Source organism: Mus caroli, chromosome 2 (genome assembly GCF_900094665.2).
Source record: "Mus caroli chromosome 2, CAROLI_EIJ_v1.1, whole genome shotgun sequence".
Taxonomy (NCBI): Eukaryota; Metazoa; Chordata; class Mammalia; order Rodentia; family Muridae; genus Mus; species Mus caroli.
This window is the reverse complement of record NC_034571.1, coordinates 33,539,484-33,563,299: the sequence shown is the minus strand read 5'-3', so window position 1 is coordinate 33,563,299 and position 23,816 is coordinate 33,539,484. Positions and strand designations below refer to the sequence as shown.

General features: G+C 37.2%; 1 protein-coding gene across 5 annotated transcripts in view; it reads left to right on the top strand.

Annotated features, from left to right (window-relative positions):
* Strbp (spermatid perinuclear RNA binding protein) overlaps positions 1–23,816 on the top strand; it is a 122,844-nt gene that overhangs the window by 27,369 nt on the left and 71,659 nt on the right. For 4 of the 5 annotated variants that reach the window (XR_003836003.1, XM_029474577.1, XM_029474579.1 and 1 more), the window contains exon 2: positions 23,332–23,501. Coding sequence is in view for 4 of the 5 variants with exons in the window: in XM_029474577.1 (XP_029330437.1) it covers positions 23,499–23,501 (3 nt within the window). In the remaining variant the exon portion in view is untranslated. Of the gene's footprint in view, positions 1–13,173; positions 13,247–23,331; positions 23,502–23,816 lie in introns of those variants that run through there. The other variant, XM_029474578.1, reaches the window with a different exon arrangement.

The window sequence follows — 23,816 nt, the reverse complement described above, 5'->3', positions numbered from 1 at the left end:
CCATCTCTGGGCTGGTAATCTTGGTTCTATGAGAGAGCAGGCTGAGCAAGCCAGAGGAAGCAAGCCAGTAAGGAACATCCCTCCATGGCCTCTGCATCAGCTCCTGCTTCTTGACCTGCTTGAGTTCCAATCCTGACTTCCTTTGGTAATGAACAGCAATGTGGAAGAGTAAACTCCCCCCGCCCCCTGCCCCCAAGTGCTTCTTGGTCATGATGTTTGTGCAGTAATAGATACCCTAAGACACAAATCATGACTGTTTCATAGTGTCACTTTAAAAGAAGCAACTAAATGAGAAAAGTGGAACCTACTGCCCAAAGAAAAGAAGCTACTTAACTATGCTAGTTGAATTTCTTTCGGATTTTCATTGTAAGAGTGAGGGCCACATATATAATCTGTTAGCCAGAGTGCATGTATTTATATATAAATTGTTTCTGTACAAGTCAGTGTATTACTGTTACAATTCTCCCTGATTTTGTTATGAAAATATTAGCCATTCAAAAAGCTGAAATAATTATATATACTCTACAATCAATACATCAATTATAGTGCTAATTTTTCCTTTTATTTATATCACATTTCCTATCAGTCTTTTCTTTTTTTAATTAATTTTTTATTTTTTGAGATAGGGTTTCTCTGCATAATAGCTCTGACTATCCTGGACTTGCTTTGTAGACCAGGTTGGCCTTGAACTCACTGAGATTTGCCTGCCTCTGCCTGAATGTTGGAATTAAAGGCGTGTGCCACCACTCCTGGCTGAGTCTATTTCTTTTTACATTCTATTTTATATTCTGTTTATAGTCTTTCTATAAGACTAAGAGTTATAGTGTATATTCATCTATTTTGATGAGTTTAAAAATTAATTTTGGCTGGCAGTGGTGAATCTCAGTACTCAGGAGGCAGAAACAGGTGGGTTTCTGAGTTTGAGGCCAGTCTAGTATATAGAACTAGTTTCAGAAAATCCAGGGCTACACAGAGAAGCACTGTTTTAAAAAACAAAACAATTTTATTTCTCATAGCATTTCATAATTCTTGTTTTCTGTTTTAGATTTATTTTATGTGTAACGAATATCTGTACACTCAGGCAAATCTGTATTTCTAAATATATTTGCCTGGATGTATATTTGTTACACATGTGCCTAGTGCTTGTGGAGGTTTGAAGAATGTGGCATATCCCCTGAAACTGGAGTTGCCTGTGGTTGTAAATGGCCATGTGAGTCCCAGAAACAGAACCTGGGTCCTCTGCAAGAGTAACAAGTGCTCTTATCCACTGAGCCACCTCTCCAGCTCCTCATTTCATCATTCTTTCAATTAAAGAACAGTACATTTTTATACATTTTTGTAAAAATTTATATGGAAAATGCACAGTTCTTAGTAATGTCTTAGTAGTACTTAATGGTGATCATTAAGCACCTGATGTTTCTAAAGGTCTGCTAGTCCTGCAGATGAAGACATGAATGAGTAAGATACTGTCTGCCTTCTTTGTGCTAGTAGGAAAGAGACATAGTAAAGAAGGTTTGGTGCAATTCCATTTGGAACTTCTAGCTGTGAATAATAGAAATAGAGGTCTTGCTTACAGATGCCAGAGGCATGAATTTGAAGAGGCTTAGGTAAAACTAAAGCAACAGTCCAAAGGCCTTTAATATTGTGTTTTCTTAAACCATTTCACTCTGCCCACCCATGATAGATCTATTCTTTTTGAGGATTTGCTTGCTTTTTCTTTCCAGTAAAAATGTGTGACTGTTCTCACCGCCTTTATTTTCATCTTAACATTTTTCAGCCACACAGATATACCAGCTTTCCATTTTAATTAATGTCTGTATTTCTGTGAGGTAGACCCTGATTGGCTCAGTCCTTCCTCAATAATCCTTTTTTTTTCTCTTTGATTTCCTCAAACACCTTTTTATTAGTTTCTCTTAAAGTCTAATTGAAAATTCCACCTGTCATCTGAATCCCCAATACAAAACATAAAGGAGAGAGTATAGAGAGTACAGATATAGTTTAAATGACACAGCAAGCACTTATTAAGTGACTGTATACCAGCTAAAAAGGAAATAATTTAAAAAGTTGGCACTAGAACTAAGGATGTAAACAAGGCCGACCTGCAATCTCCAGAACTACAACAAACAAACAAATCGTCTCTAGGAATCTTAAGAGCACTAAAAAATATGTCACCATTCACAGCCTTTGTGTGAGTATGGCCAAGAGGAGGGGGCCAATGAATATTCTTACAGATGCTTGGCAGTATTCCCATTTTTTGGTGGCAATATTTATACCACTAAGCCTTTAGGGACTCTTCAGCAGAGGTAATTGAGCAGGATGGACTTAGCTTCTTCTGTTTCCTGCCACATGATGCCTACAAGGTTGAAGCTGATTTCAGGCTCACGGGCCTAAGCACTCAGGCACTCTGTGGGTAGAGCCACGTCGCTCTATCCTGGTATGGACCATGATCTGCTCACAGGGAGGTGAGGTATCATTATTGACCACTGGCACTATCAGGTGCAGTGGCAGGGCTGCTGTGGTGGAGATTTAGTCTTTTTAGACTTGACTTTCTTTAGTGGCCGGCACTCATTCTTCCTTTCCTCTCTTAGTTCCTGAAGGATTGAGCGCTGCTATACTCCCAAGTGGCTCCATGGTTCCTGTGTCCATCCCTGCACTTCCATCATACTGACTACCCCGTCCTCCCAAGGGAACTGACTGGAGGTCCCCAGGATCCTTTTCTGAACAAGTCCCCACGCCTTCACTTCTTCCTTGCTCTTAGATGAGCTGTTCTTTTCCTTTTTGGAGCCAGCTACACTGCGTGATGCCTTAGCAGCCTTCTCTGAGCCCTTGGGAGCAACAGCAGCAACCAGGCTTCCTGCATTGGTACCATCACCTGAGTGACCCTGTACCTCTTTCTTGTTTGCTGCTTCCTCACTTGGAGAGAACAAGGAAGTCCCTGGAGTGGGCTTGCTAGTGGCTTTGTTACTGTTACTCCTTTTGGATTTTGATTTGCCTTTCTTTCCTTGAGGACCTTCCTTCCCTTGTCACTTGGCTGACAAACTTGATGTTGTCTGGTAGTGTGATCAAAGCATTGGGAGCTGGTATCCCCACCTCCTTGGAGCCTGACATTTCTAGTTTCTGCTGGTCCTTTTCCAGATCCTTGTCCAGGTCAGTGATGAGAGATTCCCTACTCCAATGTCCCATTCATCCCCACTGTCGTATGTCTCAACCGGGTTTGCATCCACTCCTTTCCCTCCGCAGGCTCCACTGCTCAAGGACATCTTAGAGTCAACGTCCCACCTCAAGATTGATTCAAGGCTCTTCCTTGCCTCCAGCTTTCCTATTTTGAGCTTCAGCTACGTTCTCAGACCCGCCTCCTTGGTCAGAACATGTCCAGTGGACAGAATCATTGCTAGAAACACCAGCAACCAATGTGTACCATTCAGGAGTTATTTTATGATAAAGCCAAAAGTTTTGTTCTTGCATATTTCTCTGTGCACCACCTTTCTGTATTGTGAGGCTGGTCCCTGGGAGCTGCCACCTCCGCCTGCCTAAGTTATAACTCATGCTGGCCTTTAGCTTAAGATCATCTTGCCTCTCTCTTCTCTATGGGGAAAAGCTATGCACCACAATGGACTTGTTTTTCTTTTTTCATTTTAAAAGTAACACTATCACTTCCATTGAACCGTGTTCCCATTTTACTAAAGACAATAAAGTACTATATACTGATTTTTTTTTCCTTTTTTTTTTTTTTTTTTTTTTTTTTTTTTTTTTTAAATGTTGAATTTCTCTGTCTGCTTGTACTCCTACACACCAGAAGAAGGGCAGAACCCTTTATAGATGGACCTCTGGAAGGAGCAGCCCCACTTTCATTCTTCTTAACCATAGAACTACCTGGGCTTTTATTAAATGAAGCTCTTGTGTACTACGTGTTATCCCCTTTCTAACTATTCAGGATAGTGGTATAGGAATCTCCTTACTCAATTTTCTTGCATCGCCAAATTTTGTTTTTGTTTTTTTCTCCAGACAGAGTTTATCTACATAAAAGGTAATTTTTCTCATGTAAAGACAATTGACCTCTGGGGCTAGAGAGATGGCTCAGTGGTTAAGAGCACTGGCCACTCTTCCAGAGGTCCTGAGTTCAGTTCCCAGTAACTACATGGTGACTCACAACCATCTGTAATGGGATCTGATGCCCTCTTCTGGTGTGTCTGAAGATAGCGACAGTGTACTCTAAAAATCAAAACAAAGAAAAAACCCATGGTTGACTTCACTTTAACCAACTGACATTTAAGCTACCATTTTCTACCATTTCTTTCTCTGTCTCTCTCCATCCCCTTTTTTTCCTCTTTCTTTCAACACAGGGTCTTATTAAGTAGCCTGGGCTGACCTGGAGCTTGCTATGTACTTGAGGCTGGCTTCTAAGTCAAGAGTCTTCTGCTTCCCAAGTGCTGAGATTACAGGAGTGCACCATCACACACAGCTCTTTGCCCTCTTTTGTAATAAAATGACTAAGACACCATATAATATAAAATTCTAGGGTATGATTCGGTGCCTTAGTATATTTCATCCTTGTACATTCATTACCACTGATTCTAGAATATTTTTTTATCACCCCTATAAAGCCCTGAGCAGTTTGACTGTTTCCTCTCCAGACTCTGGAAATCACTGATTGACGTGCCACATCTATAGGATTTACCTGTTTTGGACATTTTAAATAAGTGAAATCATGTAATACATGGACTTTGTGTCTGGGTTTTTTTTTTTTTTTTGCCTAATTTTGTTTTTGTTTAATGTTCTTGTACTAAAGAAGGAAAGGATTAGTTTTGGCTTACAGTTTCATGTTGGTATAGTCCATCATAGATAGAGTAGATGGCAGGGTAGCAAGAAGTTGTCAGGTCTCACACATTATATCCATACTCAGGAAGCAGAGTAAACAGAAAGTGAGACAAGAATATAAAACTTTTAAGGTCTTGCCTCCATTGACTCATTTCTTCAAGCAAGACTTTACTTCCTAAAGGCTCTAGAACCTTCCCAAGCAGAACTATCAGCGATGACCAGGTGTTCAAACTGTGATCCTATGAGGGACATTTTACATTCAAACCTTAGAGGTTTTCAGGCTCATTCATATTACATACATGTTGTCAACTCTTTGTTATTTTTTTTTATGACCAGGTAATAATACTCCATTATATAGATATACCATGTTTTGCTTATCTGTTCATTAGTTGATGACATTAGACTTAATTTCATGTTTTGGCTATTATGAAAAATAGTTTGTTTAATTTTATTATTTTAAGCTTTAATTTTTTTTCTCTTTCTTTCTTTCTTCCTTTTTTTTTTTTTTTTTTTTGTTTGTTTTTCGAGACAGGGTTTCTCTGTATAGCCCTGGCTGTCCAGGAACTTACTCTGTAGACCATACTAACCTTGAATTCAGGTGCACCTACCTTTGCCTCCTGAGTGTTGGGATTAAAGGCATGTACTATACCATCCAACAATTTTTTGAACATCTTTTAAAAATGTGTATGAGTCTATACTTAGCAATTTATATTTGCTGTTTCCAAGAACTTTATTTAATCTGTTTTGCAGAAATGATTGCATGATTTTGTGGTTCTGTTGTCCTTATATGACTACTTAAGAGTTTCTCCATGTTCTTAAGCCCATTTGTATCAGGGCTTTTCTGCTTTTAAACTGAAAGTGCCCTAGACAAGGTCATGAGTAACGCCAGCATGCCTACATTTAGTAGTCAGTTTTCAGTCATTTGGTTTGATGTGAAAGCAGCAGTTGGCAGTTGAGTACTCTCATACCTCCTTAAGTACTCTTGGCTTTCAGGATGGTGTGTTGTCTACCTTCTGTCTTCTTTCTACTTCTTATTTTATTGACAAGTCCTTATCAGTTTATTTTTCCTTTGTTGTTTCACATGTTTCTTTTTTCATCTTAAAACTTCAAAGCTTATTGAGGACATCTAGACTTGTATGTCTTCAAGTACCATTTTCAAAAACTGCATTTACCTTGGCTTATAAGTTAGGATCTCTTGCTGAGATAATTCAGTTGGAGAATGTTTATTCAAAGTCATGTATTCAACTGCCTAATCACTAGGGTGTCTAATATACATTTAGAATGGAGCATGGTTGCAAATCAGTCTTTTCCAAAAAATGATCGCAAAATTTTATAGTCCCATAGGCAATGTGTGACCTTTCGGGTTCAGATTTCCATTAAAAATACACTCTACTCATGGGTCTTATCATTGTTGTGATGAAGGCAGTGCTATCCACTAGTTGTTTGGTTCAATAACCCATGGTTATGGGGTTAAACATATTCTTCTTACATCCTATATCCAATCATTTAGGAAATCCTGTGGCCTTACCACCTTCAAAATGTTTGAAAATGTTTACTAAATTGTAACAGTTTTGCTGAGCTGTCCCATCAGCTTATTTTCTGAGACCTTGCTTTGCTATACTGTCCAACTTCTCTTCCTCCTACCTTCTCAGCCCTGTGCTATTATGCTGTACTTGAATTAGCTTTTTTTTTTTTTTTTTTGGTTTCTCGAGACAGGGTTTTTCTGTGTAGCTCTGGCTTTCCTGGAACTCACTTTGTAGACCAGGCTGGCCTCGAACTCAGAAATCCACCTGCCTCTGCCTCCCGAGTACTGGGATCAAAGGCGTGCGCCACCACACCCGGCTTGAATTAGCTTTTTAGTCACTATCTGGATTTTGGCTCTGCTTCATTATGATTAGGGATTCAGATATGACCTAAAGTATTCACCACAAATTGCAGAGGCAGTTGTGACTAGTGGAAATAATCTCTTAATTTATTAGGTGCTTCCAATTTAGCATAGAAATGCTAGTTTTACTTCCCTACTGTCCTCTTTCTGAACTGTCTTTTGTAAAATACATTTAACATTTTGTTAACGTTATATTTAGTTTTTTTGTATTTCCTTTGTGTGCCAGAGAGCACACATTGATATATATGCCACAACCCACATATGGAAGTCAGGAGACCACTTGCAGGATTCAGTCCTCTTTCCACCTAAGGAATAGAATTTAGGCCCTAGGTCATCTCATTGGCCTCTAAATAAATTCAGTAATATCCAAAATTAAAGTCATATAAGTTTTTTCCTGCTTATCACTACCAGTGGTGTTGTAAAGTGTATGTGAGTGTGTGTGTGCGTGTATGTAGAGATCAGTGGACAAATTGTGGTAGTTTCTCCATCTACCATGTGGGTTCTGGGTATTGAACTCAGTGATAATCACTTTTACCTGAGGAACCATTTTACTGGTCCATGTATTTAAAAGCCTTTTTGAATACAAGAATTGGGGCTTTCGAGAAGTTGGCTTTCTGGTTTTGTTTGAGCTTGTATTTTGTCATTTTGACTTCTAGGATTTTTTTTTTTTTTTTGGACAGAGTTTCTCCGTATAGCCCTGGCTGTCCTGGAACTCACTTTGTAGACCAGGCTGGCCTCGAACTCAGAAATCTGCCTGCAGAGGCCTTCCGAGTGCTGGGATTAAAGGAGTGTGCCACCACGCCTGGCTGACTTTTAGGATTTTAAACATCAGATTTTGGTGTTATGAGATTTCAGCATTTGGATTAAGGCATTTGAAAATATGTTTTTTAGGAGTGTGTTTTGTGGATTATGACCAATAATGGTCTGGTTTATCTCTTTGTTAAAATCAAAGCTACTAGTGGTTTGTGTCTGAGGGATATAGGAGCTCATTTATAAAGGTTACTACAGGCAAATATTAAAATAGCTCTTAGTGAAGCTAAGTGAAATATGTGTACAAGTGGTATGGTAATATTTACATTTTTCTGAAAGATTGAAAAATTGAAAATAAAAAGTAAATTGAAAAAAAACTATTAGTAATAAGAGTATGAACTATCTTCTAAAGTTATTTAATTCAGCTTCTCATTTTATATATGGGGAAGCAAAGGTCTATGGAGATGAAACTTGTTATACACAAATGATTACTGAGGGTGTAACATGTTACTATTTTCATTTGCTGCTGCCCAAGGAGACTTAGGTGGCAGTATATAGGACACAGGCAGAGGAATAGGGATTCAGGGAAGAAGAACTCATTGGAGTTGTAGAAGGAGACACCTCTTACTGTGGCACATTTTATGTAGGTCACAGCTACACAGTCCGCATGGGAGGAGATGATCTGACCCAAAAGAGGCAGGACAGAAAGACTGAAGACCCAAAATGTTACTCAGTTTAACTCCTTTTGATGTCTTTTTTTTCTTCTAACCTAAATGCTCATCAACATTCTATGTTTTTAAATTTTTTTTTTTTTCTTTTTTCTCGAGACAGGGTTTCTCTGTATAGCTCTGGCTGTCCTGGAACTCACTTTGTAGACCAGGCTGGCCTCGAACTCAGAAATCCACCTGCCTCTGCCTCCCAAGTGCTGGGATTAAAGGCGTGCGCCACCACCACCCGGCTTAAATTTTTTTGTCACTTGATTATTTTGTTTTCCTTCAAGAATAAACTTGATATCATTGAAATACATATTTTAGAAATAAGAAGACCTGATTTCATGTCTTGACCTTGTCTACTCGCTGCACAACTTGGATTAGACACTTAATCCCACTAAATTTTTACCTTTTGAACTTTAAAAGTTACAACTTCCTAGTTTGAAAGGATGGATAGTGTAACACCCTCCTCCTCCTCCACCACCACCACCACCACCCCGGTTGTTGGGTGGGGAGATGTGGTTTCTCCTTAGTTTCTTTGGAAGTTTTTAAGGTTGTTTTCCTAAAAAAATACAGTTTTATATTTTGACTTTATTTGGATATTAATTGATATGATGTGCCATTTAAAATTTGGACAATGCATAGATTATATAGTAATTTGCCCTCTTAACTTATAGCCTATTTTAGTTGTATAATTGATTATATATTCAACATTAACATAGAGAAAGGTTTAAATGTTAGACATGCAGTAATATTAAAACTTAATGTTTGAATTTATTCAGAAACATAGCAGTTCTGAGTTCCTCCTTTTTTGGTCTTAATTCCTGAAGACCCCCCTCCCATCTCCTCTCTTCTCTTTTTCTCCTTTCTCTTTCTCTTTCTCTTTCTCTTTCTCTTTCTCTTTCTCTTTCTCTTTCTCTTTCTCTTTCTCTTTCTCTTTCTCTGTCTCTGTCTCTGTCTCTGTCTCTGTCTCTGTCTCTGTCTCTGTCTCTGTCTCTGTCTCTGTCTCATTTTTGAGACAGTCTCATGTAACCTAAGCTGGCCTCAACTAAATATGTACTTAGTTGAGGTTGATCTTGACCTTCTGATTCTCCTGTCCCAATTCAAGAAAGCTACCACACCTAGCTGCCTTCCTTTTTTCCATTTCCATTTATATAATATATGTAACATATTATATATAAATTTAAAAAGTATTTTTTTTGAGACAGGGTTTTTCTGTGTAACTCTGAGGACTGTCCTGGAACTTGCTCTGTAGATTAGGCTGGCTTAAACTCAGTTCTGCCTGCCTCTGCCTCTCCAGTACTGGGATTAAAGGCTCATAATAACTTTGTGTATATGTATGCATGCCTGCTTATTTGTATATGGACCATATGTATGCAAATGCCATGGAGGCCAAAAGTTAGATCCTTTGAAATTGGATTTATAGGCAGTTGTGAACTGTTGATGTTGGTGCTGGGAACTGAACCCATGTCCCCTGCAGTTATCAGCAAGTATTAACTCCTGAGCTATCTCTCCAACCCCTATATTCATGTTAAGTGCACTGAAAATACCATTCTTCTGTTTTCTGGCTTCACTATTGAGAGTGCTCAAAGATCCCATATTTGAAGGCAATTTTTAGAAAACCATATTTTAAATAATCTCATGAAATGTACATTTAATTTTGTTATAAATAAGGATTGAAACTCAGCTTTACGTGCTACTATCAAACAACTAGAAGATAGTAGATTAAAATCCAGCTCTATCAAAAATCAAACTGTACTTACTGATATTTATTGATCTCATATTAATGCACTGAGTTGGATTCTATATTTTGACATTTACTTATGGTTCTCAATTTATAGATTGGAGAAAAGCATGCTGTTGGAATATAAGGAAGGATATTATTAATAGCTAAAATAGTTGTAGATTCTATAGGAAAGATGGTGCAAAGATTTTATATTTGGACTTACTAGAGACTTTGTAAATGTGATAGGATTTGCTTTGAATCCCCAAGTTTGAGATTAAAATTTAGAAGCTGTTTTAGTCAGAAGTAGATGACATGATAGAGTGATGAGAGTTGAGAGGTTGAAAGGAAAATTTTGCTTCGGTATAACTGGTTTATAAATACTGTACCAAAAGTAAGATTGTCTGCAGTAATGCTTTCTAGGGAAGAACTTTGGATCTCTGTGGTTAATGGAGTAGGGAGTTCTTCAAGAGTTGTTTGGAAATGGAGTCTGGTATAGGTATATAGATCAAAACTTCTTCTTTTTTTTTTTTTTTTTTTTAAACACAGGTTCTCTTTGTAGTCCTGACTGTCCTGACACTTGTTCTGTAGACCATGCTGGCCTCAAGATCTGCCTGCCTTTGCTTCCCAACACCACTCAGTTTAACAGAACATTAAAAAAAAAAAAAAAAAAAAGGTTTATTTAGGGGTCTGCAGAGATGACCTATTTAGAGTGAGATGAGCTGTTAAGAGCGAGTGTTACTCTTGTAGAGGACCTGAGTTTGTTTCTTAGCACTCACGCTAGATGGCTAACAACCTGTAACTCCAGATCCAGAGGGATCTGATGTTCCTGGCCTTTTCAGGTGTCTGCATTCAAATGCATATACTTTTCTACCTACATATACATAATTAAAAATAAAAATCAAAGAATTTTAAAGGTTTTTTTTTTTTTTTTTTATGTGAATCTCTGTAAGTGTACTTGTGGACAAATGTGGCATGTGGATAGGTGCTCATGGAGACCAGAAGAGGGTATTGAATTTCCCTGGAGTTGACATTATAAGGCATTGTGAACTGCCCAACATGGGTGCTGAGAACTGAACTTGGTTCCTTTGCAAGAGTAGGAGGTACTCTTAAATGCTGAACTCTCTCCAACAGAACTTTCAAATTATGGCTTTGCCACTTTCTTATTTACATTATGGGTAATTTTTAAAAAAAACTTATTTGGGAGTTTTGACTAAGAACTAGCAACCATGTCTCAGCCTCACAGGTTTTGGGGTTATATGTGGTTATGTTTCAACACACTTGGCTGTTGTCGATAATTTGTCTTGTCTTGACTTGACTTGTCTCATCTTCTTTGTTTTGTTTTGTTTTTTTCGAGACAGGGTTTCTCTGTGTAGCCCTGGCTATCCTAGAACTCACTCTGTAGACCAGGCTGGCCTTGAACTCAGAAATTCGCCTGCCTTTGCCTCCCAAGTGCTGGGATTAAAGGCATGCGCCACCATGCCCGTTGTCTCATCTTCTTGTCTTGTCTTGCCTCTTCTTGTCTTGTCTTTTCTTTTCTTCTCTTTCCTCCTGTTCTCCCCCCACCCCCTTTTCTAGGTTTAGTTTTATGTGTGTGTGTGTGTGTATATATATATATATATATATATTTTTTTTTTAGTAAACTGGTACCTATGGAACCAGAAGAGGGTATCAGATCCTCTGGAGCTAGAATTACAGATAATTGTGAGCTGCCTGATAGGATTATGAGAACTGAATTTAGGTCCTCTGGAAGAGCAGCTAGTGCTCTTAAAACCACTGGTCCATCTCTTTAAATCCCACTATCCTATAAAAATCTCCAAGTTTGGGTCTGTGAATTATAATTAAAAGTCCTCATTAATTGTGTAAAGATTAATGTGTGCATTGTGTTTACAATAATGCCAAGTAAATGGTAAACAGTGTTCTACATAATATTGTTATTGTAATTAAATGCTTGTTAATATTCATTCCAGTGCCTACAACATGGGAAATCACAATTCTGGTCACCAGCAGAATGTATATAGGATACATATTTTTAACCAAATTTTATTTTCATCTTTGTACCTAACTGGGAGTGTAATACCATGAAATTGTATTAACTGTAAATAATGATGTGATTTGTTTAGAGTCTTTCCATACCACATTGGAATCTTTTAAAAAAATAATTTATTTTTATTTTATGTGTATCGTGTTTTGTCTGCCTGTGTGTCTGTGTGAAGGTGTTATATTCCCTAGAACTGGAGTTACAGACAGTTATGAACTGCCATATAGGTGTTAGGATTTGAATTCAGGTCTTTTTCAATATCAGCCAGTACTCTTAACCTCTGAGCCATCTTTCTAGCTCACATTGGCATTTTAAAATTGCATAATTATCATTTCTAGTTCACATTTCAGTTAATTCATTTTGTAGATAATAATGAAGAAAACATTTTAGGTTAAGAATACTTAGTAAAAAGAGAGGGAAGAAGTTACTATTGAATCTGTGATGAAGCAGTGTATCATGGAAGGAGGCTTTAAAGTTGACATAGGAAAAATTATTAATTAAAGCAATTATTTTAGTTGCCGGATTTAGAAATGTTATCCAAAGGAACTGTTTAAAACTGCATGAAATATATAAAACCTGAGGATGCTAATCAAACTTCTGTCATAAGTAAGAAACATAAAGATTGCTGTTAAAATTTTATTTCAAGGGAAATAGTATAAAGCCATTGAAGCATCAGGACTGATAAGCAAGAATTACATTTAAATTAAGTATGTTTGTTGTTGTTTTGTGTGGTTTTTTTGTTTTTGTTTTTGTTTTTTTGAGACATAGCTTTTAACCTTGTGAGCAGTGCTGGAAAGGGGAGTGAATACTGACAAGAGCTGGAAGTTAAGATGTATTATTGAATGGTTTAATGATATATATATTGTTTTTTGTTTTTGTTTTTGTTTTTTTTTTTGTTTTTTTTTGAGACAGGATTTCTCTGTGTAGCCTTGGCTGTCCTGGAACTCAATTTGTAGACCATGCTGGCCTCGAACTCATCAATCCACCTGTCTCTGCCTCCCACTAATGATAATTTTTAATATTTAGCACTTTTGTATAATGAAACCTTTTTTACTTTTGTCAAGGTGCAAACAAAACAATTTTTCTTTTAAATTGCTAATTTAGCCTTATTGGGTGTTGAGAGCTAGATTGCAGGTTCTTGAGTCAGTTTTGCAAAGCTGCCTAATTAAGAGAAATATTTGTGTTTATTCAGATAGTTGGTCATGCTGTTCTGCAGAATACCAGCAGAAGATTATTTAAGAATTAATACTGTTGGCTTGTTTACCAGGGGTTGGTTTACCCTTCTGGGATAAGTGTGATTCATCAAGTGCAGGGGACAGGTAATACTGTAGCACTTAACTGTTTTTTGACTTATACTCCTCTTTTTCTTTTGGTCAGAATTTTCACAAGATCTGTAAATTCTAAAGATAATCTCACAGCCTTTTAGTGAGAATAAACAGAATAAACAGATGGTATGGATTACACAGTTCAGTTGCTGTTTCATGCTTAGGCATAGTTTAAAGAAAAAGATGTCAAGTTGAGCTTTTACAGATTATTATGCAAAATTAAATGCACACCTGCTTTTTCATACACCCCTGGAAACATTTGATATGAACTCAGGATTCTAGAGACATTGACTGCATGGATGACTGCCAGTACCAGCTACATTGTAGTTGTAGAAAGGCCATTGAACATGTTTGTGTATCTGTGCTTTCATATTATAAAATATATTTATGCTAATTATTCTTTCTTCCTACAACTTTTCAGTACTTTTGTGGTCATTAAATACAGTGCTGTATAAGAAAATACTTTGAGAAATTCTAATTTTTCCTTTGTGCCAGGAACTCTTAATAGCGTAGAAAACAGGTAAACAATAAAGTTTTCATGTACCAATGATATATCTGTTTGAGACTAATACAGCAGATATATGTTGAAGGGCGATTCTATTGTCTATAGACTGTTAAGGAATTGGGTTTATGATAATGTGCATTTGAGCAAATTCCTGAGATGATGGGGGATGGAATTACATGGTTATGAAGGATAAAATACTACAAAGATAGAGGTCTGAGGGTAGGAACCGTAAGCAGAGATTCCAGTGTGGATGTAACACAGCAAGTCAGGATAGTGAGGAGGCAAAAATGGGGAGTCAGACTACTGGAGATTGATAGCCTTTATTATTAACAAGTGTTTACTCTGACATAGGAAGCAGCTATTAGAAAGTTTTAAGCAGAGACATGCCATAGCCTAATTTGAGATTTTAAAAAAAGAAACTCCGTGTTCAGAACAAATACTGTGTGGGGACTTAAGACAGGTTGGAACCAATAGTATAGTTCACATGAGGGATTTGGTGGTAGAAGATGGGATTGCTCAGATATTAGACAGCCAGAAGGTAAACATGAAAGGATTTTTTTTTTTTTTTTTTTTTTGGATGGATCAGATGTGGGATGTGGGAGGAAGAGAGAAGTTAGGGATGATTTCTTTGTTTTTGTCCTGAGCAGTTAGAGGGATGGAGTTGTTGAGTAGCTGTCACCAAGAAGTAGAAGGAGAAAGAAAGGAGGAGGAGGAAGAAGAGGAAGAGGAAGAAGAAAAGGAGGAGGAAGAGGAAGAGGAGGGGAGGAGGATGAGAGACCTAGCCTAGAAATGAACTCTTGTTGTGTTTGTAGAATTGATACTAGGTAGGCATCCAGGCTTTTCTGGTTATGTGCTTGTCTTGGAGCCTGAAACTTGGGTTGATAAAAATTTTGGAGTCTTTAGTGTACAAATGGCATTTTCAGGAGTGTAGCTGCTGAGTTCTGAGATACCTATGGGTCATGACTCCTTTGGGGTTAAGCATTTTAGATATCCTGCATATCAAATATTTACATTATGATTCATAACAGTATCAAAATTACACTTAAAAATAGCAACAAATTAATTTTGTGGTTGGGGTCACCAACTATATTAAACGGTAAAAGCATTAGGAAGGTTGAGAACCACTGACTCAGTTTTTTTTTTAAGATCTATTATTATAACTAAGTATACTGTAGCTGTCTTGAGACGCAGTTGTCAGATCTCATTACAGATGGTCGTGAACCACCATGTGGTTGCTGGGATTTGAACTCAGGACCTTTGGAAGAACAGTCAGTGCTCTTAACCACTGAGCCATCTCTCCAGCCCAACTCAGAGGTTTTAAAGATAAGACAGTAGAATAACTTATAAAGTTGGGAGAGAATAGAGTGACTGACTAGTATCGTGGATGGAAGGATGATACCAAGGGATTAAAAGTGAGACAAGTTAGGAACACTCTATTCTGTCACCTGCTGTTAAAATGTCAACTAAGAGAATTCAATCATTTATAGCACTAAACATAATGCAAATTCTAGGGAATCATGACCAGACCTGTTTGTAGAAGTACTGTGGCTACAAGTTGATTGGGGGTGGATTTTAGAGGAACATGAAAGGAGGAAAGAGTCATTCAAAAGTATAAAAAATTGGGCCCTTAAAAGGGGAAGAGAGAAATTGGTTTGTAGCTATAGCCATGCAACAGGTCAAGATTTGTGAAAATTTCTTTGTAAAGATGGGTGCCATTGTGATATGGGATTGCTGATAGAAGATGGTCCAATAGAATGGAGGAAATGATGCAGATGACAGGAGTTTTAGGCTCATTTTCTAGATACAAAAGGATGGGCATTAGTATAGTAGTATTGAAGTTAAGAGGATTGTATTAGGAGTGGAGGCAGTTTATTCCTAATACTAGGAAGAAAGGGAAAAATACACGGTTTAAAATGTACTTCTTCTGGGCATGTGGAGTGAAATAGGAAACAGGGTGACTTGTTGACTTCGAGGTGGTAGGAAAAGCTTTTCATGTTCAAGAGAAGATATAAAGAAATCATTACGATTTCAGAAAGTTCAGCTATTCAAGACCCACACAGAGACTCAACTTTGGCTTTCCCATGTGTGCTGTGGCATGTGCCACACTTTCCTTTCCCCTTTACACAAAATAAAAATGTAATAAAAATAATGAATGAAAAAGTTGAACATTTAGCTTTTTTCAGTAAGATTCTTGTTTGCCAGTTAGCTGGGGCAGTCCTTGAACACTGGAGCATATCTTAGAGCACCAGATTTCTGGTAACCACCAAGGATCTTGTTTTTCCTAATACCAGGATAGTACAATAGGAAATTAGCGTTTTATTTAAAAGAAAAACTTATTAGTATACCCACTTTTGTGGAACCTTCTGGTTTTACTGAAAACTGCCATATTTACTAATTTAGACTTTTCTTAAATCTGTGTCCATATTCAGCTTGCTTACTTGGATATATAATAAATATCCCAAAGTGGGTCCTAAATTCTCAATCTCTCTCTCTCTCTCTCTCTCTCTCTCTCTCTCTCTCTCTCTCTCTCTCTCTCTCTCTCTCTCTCTCTCTCTCTCTCTCTCTCTCTCTCTCTCTCTCCCTCCCTCCCTCCTCTCTCTTTGTACACATGGTACTGGGACCTGAATTCCTGAGTCTTACTTTAAGAAGAACCAGTGCTTGGAGCCATTTTTCCAGGCACAGATTTAGCTTTTTAAATACCCCCAGGGGTATAGCACCACCTCTGTTTGAGGGAAATCTTTCTTATTGAGTCTTGGAAGGTTAAAACTAATTGTTAAAAAAAGACCCACTAGTAGCCAGATGGTGGTGGCACATGCATTTCTTATTAGTTTGCTGGTGAGTCTCCTGTTCCTCCCATTTTTAGCTTCTGAAGGTTACTGATGATATAGCTAAGAGGCTTGGATTTAACCAGGCCTACTATTCTGTCAGGTGAGAAAAGGAATTGCTGATGTGAATCTCAAATGATGATTATAAAAATTGAATTGGGTAAGGGTTAGAAGTGAGGGTGTGAAAAGAGAGGAACTGTGGTAGCCATGTTAGACTATAAGTACTGACTTTAGTGAGGAGTAGTTATCTAAAATAGGAAAGAAAATGAGGACAGGATTATAACATAACAGGCCAGACTTGTAGAAGGGTCATCTTTGTGTTTTTAAAATTCCAAGATTTCTGACAAGAATAGAGCTGAATATGTATCAGTGAATCACTAAATATTATCCTGGGGCATCGAGAAGAGGTTTTAGAGAACTTTCTAAGTCAAACAATGTAATTTGTACTGATGGAAGAAGGGCCAAAAGTTTACTGAAGGCACTAGGAGTAATTGCTCACCACCTACATGATAAGATGCTGTCCTTCAAATGAATCCTCTGAATGCTACAGTTAATAGCATTCTTTAAGGATAGGATCTAATGAGTTCCCCAAGTATAAGATGTACCTAGGTATTATGAAGATAGAGGTGTAAACAATTTTAGTTAAAATCCAACAATAGAAGTGTCATAAAAGAGTTTAAAAGGTGTTTGGAAGAAATACCTTATATTGTCAGGAACTACTTAAATTTATGGAGAGGCAGATTTGATCTATATCTGAATTTATCTGTTCCCTTTATGGCCTGGAACTACAGCAGTATGAGAAGTGGCAGGTAGAGAATTTTGTTAGCGTTCCATCTTTTGTTGTTGGTTTTTTGGTTTTTTTTTTGTTTTTGTTTTTGTTTTTGTTTTTGTTTTGTTTTGTTTTTCGAGACAGGGTTTCTCTGTGTAGTCCTGGCTGTCCTGGAACTTACTTTGTAGACCAGGCTGGCCTCAAACTCAGAAATCCACCTGCCTCTGCTTCCCAAGTGCTGGGATTAAAGGCGTGTGCCACCACTGCCCAGAGTTAGCATTCCATCTTAAAAGACCTTCGTTAGATGCCATTCTTACTTAGCTAATGAAAAGTCATTGAGGTTTTGAAGTGGTACCTGAGGTTTTCAAGCATAGACTGAAGTGTTGGGATTGAGTAGTATAGAAGACTGAATTCCTGTTTATGGCAAGACTACTTTGTTAGTATATAGGGCTCCCAAAGAGTTATCTTTGAATTAATTAATAGACATCCATAGTTGAAAACAGTCTAAAATTTGGGATTTAAGCCATGTATGATAGCACTTGGGATGCTAGGACAGGAGAACCAAAGTCCCAGACCAGGACCAAGAAACTATAGGGAGACCATACTTATTCACATAGCTCAGGAATTTCATTTACCTGCTGCATTCATTATCTTCTTTTTTAGATCTTGAGCTTTCTATCGTTTCTCCAGTTTCTGAGCAGCACAGTTCACGTTTTCCTTTTTACTTCTCAGGTCACGCTTACCCCCCTTCTATAATTCTATCTTGTCTCCTTTTATTTCCCACACATTAGTAAACCCACTTTTGTGGAACCTTCTGGTTTTACTGAAAACTGCCGTGTTGACTAATTTAGACTTTTTTTCTTAAATCTGTGCCCATATCCAGCTTGCTTACTTTGAATATATAATAAATTATCCTCAAGGTGTCCAAAATTATATTTCTGATTTTACTCCTACATTCTATGCTTCTTGCACATTATTTACAAGCTAATTGCACAAGTTAGAACCTTTGAGGTTGAAGAAGATAGTTAGTTAGGCTTAACATGTACAGAGTGTTTCCTTGTCATTATTCCCTAAAAAAATACAATATAATAATGATTTATAAGGCATCTCTATTATATATTATAAATGATCTAGAACTGATTTATAGTATATGAGGTCATTACACCCTATATATCACTTTATCACAGGGACTCCAACATCTGTGGATTTTGTTATTAAGGGGGTGTTTCCTGGAAGCAATTCCCTAAAAATACTAGAAGTCACTGTGCTGCTAGACTGATCACTAAGTATTTGAAGTGGTCTCCTCTTCCCATTCTCTGTCCCCCACAAGATTATTAAAAAAAAAAAAAAAGCTGTGTTCATGTATGTGTGCCTTTGTGTGTATGTGCATCATACATTTGCATGTACCCATGGAGGCCAGAGATGCCATATCCCCTGGAACTGGAATTATGGATAGTTGTGAGCCATCTGCTGTGGGTACTGGGAACCAAATCCAGGTCTTATTCTTAACTTCTGAGCCATCTGTTCAGCCATCAAAGAACTTTTTATAACAGGAATCATAGCTTGTCATTTCTCATACTTAAAACTCTTGAGATCAATTTTCCAAAGATATGTGTGTGTATGTATGTATGTGTGTGGGTATAATATATGTATATATGAATGATATCTTGTCTTTGTAGAGGACTCTATATTAGGACAGACTGATCAGGACTCAGATTTGCCATACACTTGGTGATGTTTTTTTTTTTTTTTTTTAAAAAGACAAGATCCTACCATGTAGCTCAAGTGTCCCTGAACTGACAAACCTGAGTGTCAGGATTATATGTTTTTATGTTTATGCTACCATACCTAGCTGTCTTTATTTGATGCCCTTTTTGGGGGTGCTGCAGGATTTTGCTGTATAACCCTGGCTAAAATTTGCTATATTTTTGTACACCGAGTTTTTTAAAAGTTTGTTTTGTTTTTCTAAGACAGGGTTTCTCTGTATCTCTGGCTGTTCAGCAACTCATTCTGTAAACCAGGCTGGCATGATCTACATAGAATTCCACTTTCCTCTGTCTCCCAAGTACTTTGATTTAAAGGCATGTGTCACCGCTGCCTGGCATACTTGGTATTTTGTGATGTGGAAATTATTTAGAAATTTCAGTGTTCATAAATAAAAATCTAATTGGAATATAGTTATTAATTCATGTTTTCTGTACTTCCACTTGTACAATGAAGACAGAGTTGAGTAGTAGAAAAATTAGTCTCTTACATATTTGTTAACCTTTATCCTTCATGTTCCAGCTGTGACTACTTAGATAATCCCTGAAATTCTTGTTTGGTGCTGCCTTTTCCGTGCAGCCTGATGGTTGTGTTTTGTGTTTCAGAATGTTCCTACTTGCTCAGTCTTAGATTCTAGGTGCCTACACTTTCTAACATTCAGCTTCAATTACTTATTTTTATATTTGTCATTTTCAGTTTTCTCCCTTGTGAACTTGTTACATGGGCAACAGTTGGTTTCTTTGTTTATTTTGTCTTTTTTGACATCTTTTTAAGTTCTCAGGAGAGTTCTTTGGTTATTATAGATGATCCATAAATATTTGTTGAAATTTATTAACATGTTGATGCTTCCCTAAAATAAATAATGTCACCAACAGAAAGTTGTCCAGTCAAATGTGGAAAGGTGTGCCAAGTATAGAAAAGTCTAGAGACCATTTTAGGGAAAGAATGTGCTTTCTTGACCCTGTCTGTGATGTGAAGATCTTACCTGTTTTGCTCCTCAACTAAGATGGCTTGTACAGTGTATTTCGGATTAGCATTGCAGCCTTTGCTGTTCATTGTTCATATTGTTAATTCAGAAAGGACCTTTTGGCTTCTGTCCAGTGTTGCAAGTGTTAAAACCATATGATGGAATTAAGCCTTCACATTATTATAGGAAAAGTTTTGTTTTGTCTGTTTTTGTTTGTTTGTTTGTTTTTGTTGTTTTGTTTTGTTGTTGTTGTTTTTTTTTGAAATAGGGTTTCTCTGTGTAGCCCTGGCTGTCCTGGAGTTCACTCTGTAGACCAGGCTGTCCTTGAACTCAGAAATCTGCCTGCCTCTGCCTCCTAAGTACTGGGATTAAAGGCATGTGCCACCACTGCCTGGCTTGTCTGTTTTTTGGTGCAGATGATAGCTGGATCTTTTTAAAATAAGTAAGTGAAAGGACCAGAGTTGGCATAGGACACACCAAGACCAAGTTCTTAACAAAGGGAGATTTTTTTTTTTGCCCCAGAGAGATGAAGACAGGGGCTAGGAGACAAGGGAGAGAGTTGGAAGGAAAGGGGTAAGGGAGAAAGAAGGGGATAAGGGATATTTGTATTTGCCCTAAGGAATGCAAAGGGCTATCTTTGGATAAAGAGGAGGCAGACATGGTCCATAGGCAAATGGCAGTTTATAAAGAGAAAAAGGGAAACCCTTTGTTAGGATGAGCTGGTTTGTTTTGGTTGGGCATGTTAATTAGGTGAGCCAAAGGGGACTGGACTTTAATACTTTGATAGTTTGACCTTGATAGCCTCAGGAGTGGGGAAGGAGTTGCCAAATAGAGGAATAGACTAGTAAGTGGACTAGGTTTATTAATGTAATCTAATGTGGAATAGTAGAGGCTGGCCATGAGCACGGAGAGAGAAATTGGGGAAGGGAATGGGGAGAGAGGTGGGAAGGGAAGAGCAAGGGAGCAAGATAAGAGCAAGAGAGAAACGAGAGAAGCAAGAGAGCAAGGAGGGGGCAAGCAGCCTCTTTTATAGTGTCAGGCCTACCTGGCTGTTGCCAGGTATCTGTGGGGTGGAGCTTAGACAGAATGCGAACAACCTCAATTTATTATTTTATTTCATTTGTAAACTGAAGTTTAGTGAAATTTGTAAGTTCATTTCATGCCACCCCCTCCAGCAATATGATCTTATAGACACTGCTTCTATTATGAGTTACTGTGTTATATTGTCATACTGTGAAGTTCTAAGAGGTTCTTGTGTGCAGAGGAGTTGCTCTTTGCAAATTAACTGGCAAGTCAATGATCAGTTTCCTTCAAAACATCAGAAGTTGCCTTGTGGTGGTGGTCTTGCTTTGTTTGCTTTCAGTCTTCTTTCCTAATGTTGTTGGTTTAATGGCTTCATCCTGTTATAGAATAAAGTTTTTGGACTTTCAGTTCTTGATATCTTTTTGGTTGTGAGCCTAGCCTTTTCTGGCTAAGCCATTTGTCCAGCCTGTGGACTTTCAATTTTTACTGAACAGAAAGCAGTTGTTTTTTTTTTTAATTTTTTAAATTTTTTTAAAAAGCTACTGGGTTTACAGCTATATATTGAATGGTTGACTTCCTTAGAATAAAATAGTGTTGAAAATGGGAGGTTGCTGAACACTACATGGATTTTTATAGAATCTTAGTTTTAGTGAGGACATTTTAAAGATAACCTCTTTTCAAGAAATTGTTTTAGTAGTACGTATTCATTCTCTTTGTCATATGATATATGCAGTAATCATACTTTATTTGAACCGGTGTGTGTATTTATGTGTGTGCTTGTCTTTGTGTCTATGTCTTGTGTGTGTGTGTGTATGTCTGTCTAAATTTCTTTTGTTTATTTCAGGGAGATTTTATAAACTGGTTATAGGAATCTATGGTTGTAGGGCATAGATTGCAGAGTGCCATTTGTGGTCAGCTCTAGTTCTATGCTTTCATTAAAAAGTGGAATGAAGTGTCTTAATTCTAAAAGTCCAATAAAGAATTTCTTTGTTTAAAAGAGCAACTATAATAATATTAGAAAACCTACTACTGATAGTCGTACTAAAGGGTTTCCATATTTGAAGCACGCCTAAAGACTACTGCTTAGAAGAGGAGGAAACTGCTTCTTTTGCATCTCATGTATGTAGTTTCCTATTCTGATAGTTGCATTGTTTATACATGATCCATCTTGATCAAACCCCTGTTGTTTATATAGCCAGGACATAATTTATCCACCCACACAATTTATTTTTTTCTTTTTTCTTTTTTTAAATAAAAAAATAAAGTCTCACTAGCTACATTCTGGAGCAGAATGATTATGGCTTCTGGCAGGAAAAAGGATATATCTAGGAGTAATGAAATAAGGCAAAAACTTAGTGATTCTTCAAGTTTGGTACATGAATGATATACAGGGGAAGGGTGTGCTTAAGGGTTTTTTTGTTTGTTTGTTTGTTTCATGTTTTTGGAGTTAAGGGGACACGTTAGAAAGGCATTCCTAATTTTAATTCTAAAAACAAAGGATAAATATTATGCCAATATGTGCTATCAGTCTAATGACAGTATTAAGTGGAAAAGCATCATGGTAAATCAGTGGTATTGTTAATATTAAAATGCTTTATGCGTTGAATTTTCATGTAAGTCAGACAAAGTACCGATTTTTAATGGTAGGTTTGATTAAGGTTAGTTGAAGCATTGTTACCATCAGTAGCAGTATTGCATTTTTAGATGGTTTCCCTTGGGTGTGTCTTCCTTTGTAAGTAATGCATTTATGTAAAGAAGGTCTAGGGAATTTAGGTGCCACACTCTACTTACCAGGAGGGTTGCCTTTCTGCCCATATCACTTTTTACTTTAGGACATAGGTCAAGTTTTGTTTGCAATAATGTAATTATTTAAATAAAAAGTAAAGAGGATGAAGAGATGACTTAATGGCTAAGAACTGTTTTCCAGAGGAAATATGCTTAGTTCCTATCACTTATATAGCTTGGAACTACCTATAACCCCAGCTCTAAGAGATCCAGGGTTCTCTTCTGGCTTCCTTGAGTACCCACGTAAGCATGGCACACACAGAGACACAAACACACACATAAATACAAGTAAATAAATAGTAAAGGAGATAAAGTGATAGAAAAATCTGTAAAGTGTTTTTTTTTTTAATTATTTAAGTCAACATGAATCATGTGTATGGGTTCCACATTTAGATTTGAAACTAACTGTAAATTGAGAAGTTGTTTTTCTTGTTTCTGCAGGTGTATTCCAGAGAACAATTTTCAGATATTTTTGCTTATATTTGACATTGAGCAGTCAGGGGATTCAGGCATATGAGGAGGTACTGTCACATAAAACAGTGTCTAGTGAAGACGACAAGAAAGAGAGAAAAGGATCGGAAAAAGAAGCTAAAATACCATAGGAAACCATGGTGAGTGGTGACTGATTGCTTTCATCTTTTTAGTCATAAACGATTATATAATGTTAAATTACAAATGTTAACAGTGAGAGTAGTAACCTTAGATAAAAACATGGTTGCTCTTTTGGTAAAGAAAAGATTAGAGGGAGCTGGAGATCACAAGATGGTTCACAATCATTTGTAACTCCAGTTCCAAAAGATCCAATGCCCTCTTCTGGTTTCCTTGGCAAAGCACCTATACACATAAAATTAGTAAAAAACAAAATTAAAAAAAAAAAAAAAAAGCCCGGCAGTGGTGGCGCATGCCTTTAATCCCAGCACTTGGGA